General features: G+C 42.1%; 1 protein-coding gene across 1 annotated transcript in view; it reads left to right on the top strand.

The window, feature by feature from the left end:
• The window catches only part of lrp4 (low density lipoprotein receptor-related protein 4), a gene marked incomplete in the record, with an annotated part of 92,810 nt that overhangs the window by 77,203 nt on the left and 3,157 nt on the right, over positions 1 to 12,450 (top strand). The window contains 20 exon segments of the mRNA XM_035682344.1: positions 2,194 to 2,319; positions 2,982 to 3,190; positions 3,814 to 3,895; positions 3,988 to 4,093; positions 4,177 to 4,378; positions 4,610 to 4,799; positions 5,462 to 5,593; positions 6,203 to 6,343; positions 6,445 to 6,531; positions 6,678 to 6,849; positions 7,177 to 7,339; positions 7,611 to 7,836; positions 8,389 to 8,692; positions 9,028 to 9,246; positions 9,423 to 9,557; positions 9,960 to 10,068; positions 10,361 to 10,553; positions 11,399 to 11,512; positions 11,783 to 11,894; positions 12,339 to 12,400. Coding sequence (XP_035538237.1) covers positions 2,194 to 2,319; positions 2,982 to 3,190; positions 3,814 to 3,895; positions 3,988 to 4,093; positions 4,177 to 4,378; positions 4,610 to 4,799; positions 5,462 to 5,593; positions 6,203 to 6,343; positions 6,445 to 6,531; positions 6,678 to 6,849; positions 7,177 to 7,339; positions 7,611 to 7,836; positions 8,389 to 8,692; positions 9,028 to 9,246; positions 9,423 to 9,557; positions 9,960 to 10,068; positions 10,361 to 10,553; positions 11,399 to 11,512; positions 11,783 to 11,894; positions 12,339 to 12,400 — 3,084 coding nt within the window.

Below are 12,450 nucleotides of genomic sequence, written 5' to 3'. Positions count from 1 at the left end.
GCACAGTAAATGGACAAAGGGCCAGAGCTTGCTCTAGCTAGGTTGAGCTGGAGGCAAAAGAAAATGGGTGTTCTCCATTCATAAGACAATAAAGGCTCCTTATATGGTCATTTGTTCACCCCACATCCCTTCAAATCTGTCTGTGATTGTGTGATGTGTTTTTTTTAAAGTGAATTCTGGGTGAGAACAATGGACCTATTTTTTTAAAAGCAAAGTTTACCGCCCGAAGCAGTAGAAAATGCCGTGCAGCAGGCAGGAGAACAAAATGCTCAACAACAAAACATAAAGAAAAACTCCACATGGGTTGAGGGTGGAAGATGAGCTGGCTGAGGACAGACAGGGAAAATAGGAACCTTCTTTAAGGGTATCATTGCACGCAGAAGAGAAAACCTTTCCCACACGGTGGCAAACAGATGATAGAATGATTTGTTGCACTAGTGCTAGACCCTGTGGTGAACTGTCCATTTGAGGTGTTTTATCAGCATGACAGCAAAGACTTGTGTTCTTTACTAACAAACCCTGTTGAACTTGAGTTCTGGCCAAGAGAAAGTTCACGCTGATAAAATCTTGTAACTACTCGACATTAATTTGAACTTTGAGCTGCCTCTGTGGTGGCAAAGGGAGGTCAGGCACTGTTCTTTTTTGTTTTGGTGGAGGTTCACTGAGACTTTCAATGTCTGAGTTGAACAGAGTTGGACTCTGTATCAATTGAACAGATCAAAGAGGCTTCAGAACTCTGACATTTAGAAGAACAGAAATCTAAATCTCTGCAGTCGATGTGTTGTTCATGATACTTTTGAAATAGAAAATACTATTTATTTATTTCCAATGCAAAATACATACGATATATACTGTATTGCCTCATAATTAAAGGAATAGTTCAGCATTTTGGGATATATTCTTATTTGCATCTTGTCAAGAGTTAGATTTAAGACTTATTTCCTTGCTTGATGATTTTCTTACATATAACACACTGATACAATAATAAAGTCCGTACAATCTGTATAAAACAAGCCCTCAAGGTCCTGGATAATAAACCTAAAAGCTACCATCACTGTAACATACTCCCTAGATATGGTCTTCTTTGCTGGGAAAACCTCATTAAATTTCCCAATGCTTCTTTAATAAACAAAATTCTTAATGGATTAGCACTCTCCCCGTTTACCACATTCATATTTCAGAAGAATGTTGGCGAGAGATTAACCAGAGCCAGAATAAGAGAGGACATTGTTGTCCTGAGGAGCAAAATATCGTTCAGCCAGACACCCTTTACAGTACGGGCTTCTCAGTTTTGGAATGTCCTTCCATTAAATATACAGTATACCGACTCTTACTGTTCCTTTGCCTATAATCTTAGTTTGATTAAGAATCAAATAGACCTGCCATGGTACTGAATCACTGCATGCTTGGCTTGTCTTCTCTCGTTAACTTGGCTTTTTTGTCTGTGTTTGTCAGATTGCGTTCCCTCTGGTTTTACCTGTGTCTTCTGTAATGTGATTCTGTGTTGTCATGTTTTAACTCTCTGCGCTGACTGTCGTCTTAGCCTTGTTTTGTTTTAATTGCCTGCATTGTGCTTTGCATGTTGCTTACTCCTCTGAGCCTTTTATCCTGTTCAGCTGCTTCGTGTTTTGTTTTCTCATGTTCCAGTTTTACATGTTGTGTGTTTTACTGTTGTTCTAATGGCGAATTCAACATCTGGATTAGGGACAGCAGATGGAAATGAGCACATTTTCAGTGACGTTAAATGTTAAATTTAAGGTAAAGAAAAAAGAAAGCTCAAGGTTGTGCTTTCATAAAAAAATATCTGCAGAACTGCAGAAAGCAAGTCAGCATATTCCCAAACCATTGGAACTATTCCTTTAATATACATTTACCCAGAAAGAAAACAAAATGCGTCTTAAATCATTTTAAAGGAAAATAAAAAAAATTTATAACCCGCATTTTATTTTCGGTAGTTTTGCTGATTCCTATCAGACATCGGCCATGTATGAAATGGATCACTATGTTGTAAAGAATCAATTACATCCTGGAATTCCAGCAATGAAATCAAAGAGCAAAATGTCATCATAGAGGCCAGCCGAGGTCCCTGGTTGATTGCAAATAAATAATTAGATGAAATTAAAAATAACCTCTTCTAAATGTAGCCACATAAACCATCACATCCTGAGCTGTGTGCCTCTGTCTCTCCTGTAGGTGGCAGGAACCACTGTGGCAGCAACAACGGAGGCTGCAGCCACCTGTGTCTCCCCAGAAACAAGACGTTCACCTGTGCCTGTCCCACCGGCTTCAAGAAGGTGGACCACTACAACTGTGCCGATGGTGAGTGTCTCATATGAGTACATATATATTCATTTATGAAACAACTATTTTAGCCAGTTTGCGCATTCTTTATGTAGTTTTTAGGGATCACTACAAGACCTTGTTGAATTTTTAAAAAAAGTTAGTAATTCAAAAACGTCTGCAAGGTTTTACTGATTTAATGGGTAAAAGATAATCCTCTAACATGGATTTAATCTACCTGATCAGCCTGGCAGTCAAGGCGTAGGGTGAAAAATGTACATGCAGAGGATTACAAGACCTCCATCAAAATAAAGTTTATACTAATGTATATTTAAAACATGTTAAATTACATGATACCGTTCAGTGCAGCTAAAGAAGTGCTTAAATGGACTATTTAGGAAAAGTTTTTACTCACTTAATCACTTAATCACTTTTATATTTTTTACTACCCTGTTACAGTTGCACCACTTGGAATACAATTATGTGACACTTGCACACCCTGTGATTATAAAAACATCTTCCAGTACATACATTTTATTGTCATTATTTAGAAAGGTATGTTAGAGGAAGGGTTATTATGTATGACATTTGCCCTTTAAGGGCTTTTAGTTGTCTGTATGTTAGTGCTGTTTTGCTGTGTTCACTGTTGACCCCACTGTTAAACCTAGAAGACTGACAGAAGACCTTTGGTCTTTAATCAGGTCTTGACAAGTTCCTGCTTTTTGCCCGAAGGACGGACATCCGACGAGTCAGCTTTGATACAGAAGACATGTCTGATGATGTTATCCCTCTGGCTGACGTGCGCAATGCCGTGGCGCTGGACTGGGACGCCAAAGACGGCTACATCTACTGGACGGATGTCACCACCGACTCCATTAACAGAGCGCTGTGGAACGGCAGCAAGCAGGAGGTCAGTGACATCTACAGTCTGGCTGAACCCAACAGTGTCATGCCACCGTTTCTCATCTGTCCCAGACTCATCAGAGAGGAGCAGCAGCAGAAGACAGCAGGATTTCAGTTTATGCAATACTGTCATCTACTGGGGCTGATGTGAAAGTGCAATTCATGCTTTGTAGAGGATAATGTAGGTAGTTGTGTTAGATTCAGTTTTCTTTGTTGTCCACAGTGAAAATTTAGCCTGTAACCAGGCTAAAAAACTAACACAAAAACAACCAATCCTATACACAAACAGTTTCATAAGGGATCCATGAAGTCATTTCAAAACAGAAAGAATAAAATTAAAACCAAAAATAATTTGGACTAAAACAACAGAAAACTGTAGTAGTAATAATGATGATAATAATAATAATCATAATCATAATAATCATGATAATCATAATAATAATCATAATAATACAAGAAGCTATCACTACGGGTTCATGGGAAAATGGAAGTATTGCTAAGAAATAGTGGCTTTCTATTCTTCCGATTCATAAATGTCAGTGGCAGATCATCTTGTGGTTGTTGTCTATCTCTACCATATAAATAACACCAACTATTATCTATTTATCTCTCTTCTCCCTACTTTTCCAGGTGGTGGTGGATACCAGTCTGGAGAGCCCAGCAGGTTTGGCAATTGACTGGGTGACCAGCAAGCTCTACTGGACCGATGCTGGTAAACATCCTCTTTTCATACAATACAGTCACCTGCATGACAGTGTGTACTCTTGGATTTTAACCAGTTATGTCATGTCTTGTGTTTTTCAGGCACGGATCGTATCGAAGTTTCTAATGCTGATGGGAGCATGCGCACTGTCCTCATATGGGAGAACCTGGACCGGCCCAGGGACATTGTCGTTGACCCAGTCGGAGGGTAAGATGATTAGAAAGTCGTATGAACCTCAACAGTACATTGCACTTTGATTCTTTCTCATTCGTTTTATCCTTTCTTCGTAGTTTTATGTACTGGACCGACTGGGGCGCCAACCCAAAGATCGAGCGTGCAGGAATGGACGCCTCCAGCCGCATTGTCATCATCTCATCCAATCTGACGTGGCCTAATGGACTCGCCATTGACTACGAGACCAAACGTCTGTACTGGGCTGACGCTGGCATGAAGACTATTGAATTTGGCAATTTTGATGGTTCTGACCGACAGGTAAAGGGTGTTTTTATGATATTAAGCCGTCACTTTTATCCTCATGAAGTTCATGTTTTCATGCTGATTAGTTTGAGACATTCAATAGTAGAATTGATTTGCAGCAATTTCATGAAATGTTCATCCTTAGTTGAGATTAGTTTACTAGTTAGTTTGGCATTAACACTGTAAACAGATGTTTATGGATGTTCACAGATCTCACAAGACCTCCACTACTGTTTTTGCATGCAGGTTTTGATTGGCAGCCAGCTGCCTCATCCCTTTGGCCTGACCGTACACGAGGACAAGCTGTACTGGACAGACTGGCAGTCCAAGAGCATCCAGAGCGCCGACAAGCTCACCGGCTTGGGTCGACAAACACTGGCTGAAAACCTGGAGAACCTAATGGACATTCACATGTTCCACCGACTACGCGAAACAGGTCAGTGTGCTTCCACATGCCAGATCACGACTGAATCATACATGTACAGTGCAGTCAGAATCTCTGTGCTGCATCACATTGGATCTGAAATGAATGAAACAATGGCTACGAGCTTTAAGTCCACATTTTTAGTAGCTTATAACTGTTATTTGCCCAAATATGGCAAATGGACCTTCAATGTTCTGCACTATGGAGCAGCCTGTCCTGTTTCAAATCCAATGTGCTGCAGTACAGAGATATGAAATATGTAAATGAAAATGTGTCTGTATACTTACGGTCCACACTTTACTTGTCCTGTTGGACTTCAGTCATCTCTTGTGACAAGGGAAAAAGATCTCCTGTCACTTTCTGCTTTTCTGATTTTCGCCGCCTTTTCTCAGAGCTCAGATCCTGTGTCTCTTCTGACACTGTGAGGATTACAGGTAAACCGAGAGGGCAGAGAGCCTCAGGGGCTCATACCAAACTGAAACCTCACTGATCTTACTGATGTGTGGGGCTCTCCCGTGTTCCCTGAAGGGTTTTACTGTATGTAGCTCCTAGTTGTGTGTTTTTGTTTTGTTTGCCCCAATTTCTTTTATTCTTTTTCCATTCCCTGCCTCTAAACTGACCTAGAAAGTAGGACGATGGGTGAGCTTAGTCTGTTTGCGTGTCTCCATCTGTAGTGCGTAACCCGTGTTCGGTGAATAATGGAGGCTGCAGCCACCTCTGTCTCCTGGCTCCTGCTCCCAAAGCCTCCAGCTGTGCCTGTCCCACCGGGATCAACCTGCAGACGGATGGAAAGACCTGCACGCCTGGTATGGAACAACCTCTGTTTGCATTGAAACATTTGTTCATTATTTAAAACAGAGGGAGTATCGTACAACAGTTTCCATCCTCAATGTGCTCTGAAACATTAGAAGTGTCAAAAATAATCCAGGTAATTGTTGCCTATACTGCCCTACAAAGACAAGCCACAGTTCTACAGTATTTGTCAAAACTTGAGTTATGACTAAAAATGAGTATACATCCATGTTGACAGTGCAAACGGTAACTGCTTTACTGCTGACTTTTCATGATAATGGTTAACCAAAATACGAAGACAAAAAAATTAATTTAAAATGTGTCCTGGCTGAATCCCACATCCACTGTAATGGCTTAATGCCTCTGATCCATCACATGATGGGAAATGTAGTGCCAAAACATCTTCATCTCAAAAGGAAATACTTAAAAGAAAAACAACAGTAGTGGCAGAATCTACCTTTAAATAAAAATAGAGAAAACACAAAGTTCAAAAAGCATAGGGTTCAAAGACTTAATGTTAAAACTTTTGCTGCCAGGGACATAAAAGCATGTCAGCCCCCTTTGTATTCGGACCGGATGGTGCTGTGATATTTTTCTTCTGTGTGTTGTTCGTATGTGTGCAGGGATGAGCAGCTTCCTGATTTTTGCACGGAGGACAGACATCAGGATGGTTTCTTTAGATATCCCCTACTTCGCTGATGTGGTTCTGGCCGTCAATAGCTCCATGAAGAACACTATCGCCATCGGTGTCGACCCCAAAGAAGGTTTGCGTGTTTTCTCAAAGTTTTAAAATGTTCGGGGTTTTTTTTTTTTTTTTAAGTGATGAAGTAGAAGTTCTTACATGTGTATGTGGCGCCTCCTGCAGGAAAAGTCTATTGGTCTGACAGCACACTGAAGAAAATCAGCAGAGCCAACATTAACGGAAAAGCACAAGAAGACATCATATCTACAGGTGAGGCGGATTGTTCTTTGCAATGCTGTTTAACTCCACCCTGTCACAGTGTCACGACTCCATCTCCTTGTTTCTCTGTGTCTTGAATTTCCCTCTGATAAATAAAGTATCTATCCATCCATCTATCCATCTATCCATCTATCTAGGCTTGATGACGACTGATGGCCTGGCGGTGGATGCTGTTGGCAGGAAGATCTACTGGACGGACACGGGAACCAACCGCATTGAGGTTGCCAACCTGGACGGCTCCATGAGGAAAGTTCTCGTCTGGCAAAACCTGGACAGCCCTCGAGCCATCGCCCTCTACCATGAGATGGGGTGAGGCCACGAGAATGTTTTTCACTCTTTTAAGCATTCACTGAGAAATATTTTAGTGTCATTAAAGACTTGTTATGCTCTGTGCTAGCTCTAGTTCAACATATTGTAAAATGTGATTATTTGCTGTTCTGTTGAAAGAAAGAAAGGTCCTGATCATTACCACCAGTGACTGTACAGGATCCGGACTTCTGTTTGTTGTCCAATGTATATTGTTCGCTTGTCTCGTGAGCCAGCATGTCCTCTACATATTATCTCTGCTTTCAGTCTCCTTACGCTGTCTGACCTTCGACCCCTGCATCCCTCTCTCTTTCTCTCTCTCTTCTCCAGTTATTTATACTGGACAGACTGGGGAGAGCATGCTAAGCTGGAGCGCTCGGGGATGGATGCATCAGACCGTGTGGTCCTCATCAGTAACAACCTGGGCTGGCCCAACGGCCTGGCCATCGACATGGCCGGCTCACAGTTGCTGTGGGCCGACGCTCACACTGAGGTCAGTGGTCATGCCTTATGACACAATTTTCACCTCATAAATCATAAATATGACACTATAAATGAGCTCCAGGAGAGGCTGAAAATGTGCAACACGTCGTACAAAGCACTTATTTTCCAGCATAACCTCCCCTTGGTGCAGAAATTAGGAGAGATTCAAAGGTTAAATGGCGAAACACTAATTGGCTTAAATGTAAATGCATTAAGACGAAAGATATCAGATATTCTAGAATCATGGCGTTAATCCCTTTCATCTCTCTGCCCCTCTTCAGCGTATCGAGTCGGCCGACCTGAACGGGCAGAATCGCCGCACTCTTGTGACACCAGTCCAGCACCCTTACGGTTTAACTCTGCTGGGGCCCCACATATACTGGACCGACTGGCAGAGTCGCAGCATCCAGCGAGCTGACAAGAACACCGGGACCAACACCATCACGGTGCGATCCAACCTGCCAGGCCTTATGGACATCCAGGCTGTGGACAGGGAGAGGCCACTGGGTGAGTCTGAGGACATGAAGTATATATTATGTCTCATGAAAAAAGTGTTTCCATGGATTTATACTGTTAATTTCCTTTATTTCACCTAGTCAGTATCTTTCACAGCAGATCATACAACTTCCTACATTCTTCAGATTTGCTCAGTGGCCTTTGTTTCACTATAACAATTGATGTGTTTCCCTTGGGTTTTTTACCTCCATTTCTATTTTTGGCACTCTAACATTACTCTGCTGTAGTTGGTGAACACATATCATGTGTCTGGGTACCTTTTTTCTAACTGATTCCTATAGGTTTGAAACATTTTTAACAAATTACCACCACATACCGTTAACAACCTAAATATAGCTTCTTTTAATTGTATTATGTATAGGTTACCTGGTGACTGACTGAGTGATTTTATGTGTTGCCTAGAAACAGTAAGACACCTCTGTGTAAACAAAAGTCTGCTGCAAGTACACACAGGTTGTTGTTTGGCAAGGTATCTGTGTTTCTGTTTTATTTTAGTGCACCTCTGTCTCTTTGCATCAACCCTTCTCTCTCTGGCCTCTTCAGGTTTTAATAAGTGTGGCAGGAGGAACGGGGGCTGCACCCACCTGTGCCTGCCTCGTCCCAATGGTACGTCCTGCGCCTGTCCCACCGGCATCCTGCTCAAGGGAGACGGCAGGTCATGTGACGACTCTCCAGAGACCTACCTTCTCTTCTCCAACCGCGTCAGTGTGCGCAGAATCTCCCTGGACACTAATGACCACACCGACGTGCACGTACCGGTGCCCGAGCTGCACAACGTCATCTCACTGGACTACGACAGCGTAGACGGAAAACTTTACTACACAGATGTCACTCTGGATGTTATAAGGTGCGAACAATGTCTACATTACATTGATTACAACTTTATGATTATTTGTATTTATCATGGTCAGTCATTGTCATATATAGCTGTCTTTAAAAATACAGTAGATAATGGATGGCCTTCATTCAAAAAATCAATGAGATTTAAAAAAAAAAAGCTTGTCAATACTACTATAAAAAGCCAAATCTTACAAAAAAGAAAATAAATCCGTAAACTGACAAGTCTGACGTAGAACAGAATAAAAATGGTGGTCACATTATTTACCAGTATTATCAAGATTTTTTTTTTTTTTATCAAGTAGCCCTATGTCATATAATGTCCAACCTTTACTCTGTTCTTAGACGTGCAAACCTGGACGGCAGTGGAATGGAGACGGTGATCAGCCAGGGCCTGAAGACCACAGATGGGCTGGCTGTAGACTGGGTGTCCAGGAACATGTACTGGACCGACACTGGGCGCAACACCATCGAGGTGGCCCGCTTGGATGGCACGAGCCGCAAAGTCCTGGTAAACAACAGCTTGGATGAACCCCGAGCCATCGCTGTGTTCCCGAGCAAAGGGTGAGAGAGGGGAGTGAACCGGGCTTTACCTTCAAATTAGAATTTGTCTCACAAGACATTTCTTCAGCATTTTGGGAGCTTTTGGGATGAAAATGAGTGTTATTTAGACTTATCTGTTTTTTTTGGGAAGTGTCACATTAGAAAGTTTCCTCACAAATTTGGCCTCTTCTCTGCAGGTTCTTGTTCTGGACTGACTGGGGTCACATTGCAAAGATTGAGCGATCTCACCTGGACGGCTCAGACCGAAAGGTCCTGATCAACACTGACCTGGGCTGGCCCAACGGTCTCACTCTAGACTACGACACACGAAGGTCAGAGAGAGAGAGAGAAGCTGTGTGTGGAAGGAGCTACCCGTGGGGCTTTTGTAAATGCAATTAGATTAGATATAATGAAAGTTTCATGATCTAATGATCGCTGTAGGGAAATCAAATCATGTCAGTATCAGAAAGTATATCTGCAGGACAAATAGAGAGTTCTGAACATTATACAACAGCCAGTTATTAGATGGCAACTGAACATACTGAGATTAACTCACTTCATTAAAGGGATTGCATATTTGACAGTACAGAGTATAACTATGCTATGTCAACTTTTTATTATGGGGTGCAATTATAATTGAGCATATGTGCAGTAATGTACCAGGACATGCAAATATAAGCGTAAGTGTTCACGGGCGTATAGAAGTGTGTTTTTAATTCTGATGTTTTCTGCAGGATCTTCTGGGTGGACGCCCACTTGGACAGGATCGAGAGTTCGGACCTGAACGGGAAACTACGTCAGATCCTCGTCAGTCCGGTGTCCCACCCGTTCGCCCTCACACAGGTACCCCCCGTTCCTCCTCACCCCCAGCTTTCACTGGGCTGACCCTTCCTCCTGGCTGCCTCCTCCACTCACCTGCTCTCTTTCACTCATCGGCTCACCGTGTGACTCTCACTGGTCGTCTCTCCGTCCTCCAACTCATACTGAACCCATTCGACTTAACCATTTCTTCTACTTCCCTTCCACTCTGACCCTCATTTTTCTTCCTCCTCTCTCCCTTCCCTTTCTTCCTCCCATACCCCTGCTCCTTGTCTGTGTTTTTCCTCTCCTCTCTTCTTCTCCCTCGTTTCCCCAGTTGAAGCCGGTGTCCTCCCCTCTAACCCCTTTCTCCCGACTCTCGCAGCAAGACCGCTGGATCTACTGGACGGACTGGCAGACTAAGTCCATCCAGCGAGTGGACAAACACACCGGCCGTAACAAGGAAACCGTGCTGGCCAACGTGGAGGGCCTCATGGACATTATAGTGGTATCACCTAACAGACAGACAGGTAAGGAGGCTTTTCTTCTGACACCTCCAGCTGACATGGAGACACCAAAGACCTCACTATGTTTGTCAGCGTGTCAGCAGCAGAGACTGATATAGATGTCTGAGCCTGAAATACAGCAGGCAACGAACACAGGTTCAGACTAGCTCAAATCTAATCAGTGACCTGCTGAACCACAGCTGCACATACCCAAGTTTAAAATGTATTCAAATTGACATCTAACACAATAATGTATACTAATTTACTTTCAGTTACTCAGAGCTATGTTGTTATCTGATTTTCAACTTTGCTAGATTACATCTTAACAGGACATTTTGCCTCAAAGATTTAATCAGTAGTTTAATTAGTAACATAATTAAAACAAAAATGAACCTAATCAAATTTGTTTATGGTTCTTTTGTTGTCTCCCTCTGCGCCCCATGAAGATGAACCCTTTTAATTAGAAGTCACATGGATTTACAAGAAGCAGTAACCTTTCCACATGAGTAAGATTTTTGCTGGAAGGGTGGTTCAAAAGAAATCTGATTCCAGCCGCTCTGATGTTAATTAGCTAAACGGATGGATTTGTTTGAGCTTCTTGTAATGTAATTTAATGAAAATATTTTACTTTTTTACAGGTAATTAGTTAAAATTGCATTTCAATTTGTAACAGATTGAATTATAGTAATCTTGCTGCAACCTTCATTTTCTGCCATCACAGGGCTGTTACATAATGGAAGCCCAATTCAAATCCCAACTTTCTCACCTGACGAAATGAACCAAACTAAAGAAAGAAACACTCCTTGATTCTAAATAAAGCCCTCAGACTGTTTGGTATCTGTTGTGAATGTTCTCTCTCCTCTCATTAGGTACCAACCTCTGTGGGGTGAATAATGGCGGCTGCACTCACCTCTGCTTCGCCAAGACCAACAGTTTTGTGTGCGCCTGCCCTGATGAACCAGATGGGCGACCCTGCTCCACCAGTGAGTGACCACTGGGACTGTGCAGTGTTTATCTGACTGCATGTGCTGACTTTTTGATGATGTTTGCCAACATGTCCCCATGTTTTAGCCCAAATCTTGGTAGGATTTTTCCTAGCCACAGTTTAGAATGATATTGAATAAAATATAAGGGAAGTCTTTACAAAGCATGGAAACATGTATAATAATTAAAAACTTCCACTCCTTCCACATTAACAAAAACCAATAGTATGTTCCAGCACACTCAGGTTCTGATATCCACATGTTTATCAGTTTCAGGTTACATCCCCACCGCACCTGCCCGAGGAACCAGCAGCACTCCCGTCCCCAACAATATCCCCAAAGCTCCAACAGACACTCCACACAGAGGACCCTCACTGGTTAAGTATGTCTGTTTCACCATTTGAACATTGGCTTTTTCAACAGCAAAAGCTCCTTTCTGAAGTTAAAGAAAAAGTATCTTAGAGTACTTTGACATTATCCCACTGAAAAACACAGTAGTACACTTGTTTTTGAAACAGTTTCAAATAGCAGCATGTTGTCCACAAAACATGCTGCCAGATTTACCTCATTTCAACTTTGTTCATCTAATTCGAAGAACTGAAAAATGGAAATTGGAGAATTTTCCCAAAGAGTAGTATTGTGTAATTATTCATTCTCAACAAAAAACACAATGAGGTTTTCAGCCAGCAGTAATACTACAGAAGCTTACAAACTCTTCCCAAAAGCCCTACCAAGATAAAATCTATAATATACTGTAAATATATATGTATATATATATGAGTATTAGGTAAGTACCCTTCTCACACTGAGTCTGTCCTATTTTCAGCTGCACTGGCAAGAACCTGAACGAAGAAGGCTGCGTAAGCAACGTGGTGACGGCTCCTCATGGTGAGTTTAGTATGAGATCAGTTTGCACACTGTGTGTAGTCTTAAAGGAG

The sequence above is a fragment of the Morone saxatilis genome, unplaced genomic scaffold (genome assembly GCF_004916995.1).
Source record: "Morone saxatilis isolate NCDOM2014 unplaced genomic scaffold, NCSU_SB_2.0 Contig11, whole genome shotgun sequence".
Classification (NCBI taxonomy): domain Eukaryota; kingdom Metazoa; phylum Chordata; class Actinopteri; family Moronidae; genus Morone; species Morone saxatilis.
Note: the sequence above shows the minus strand (reverse complement) of the source record. Positions and strands in the feature narration are given on the sequence as shown.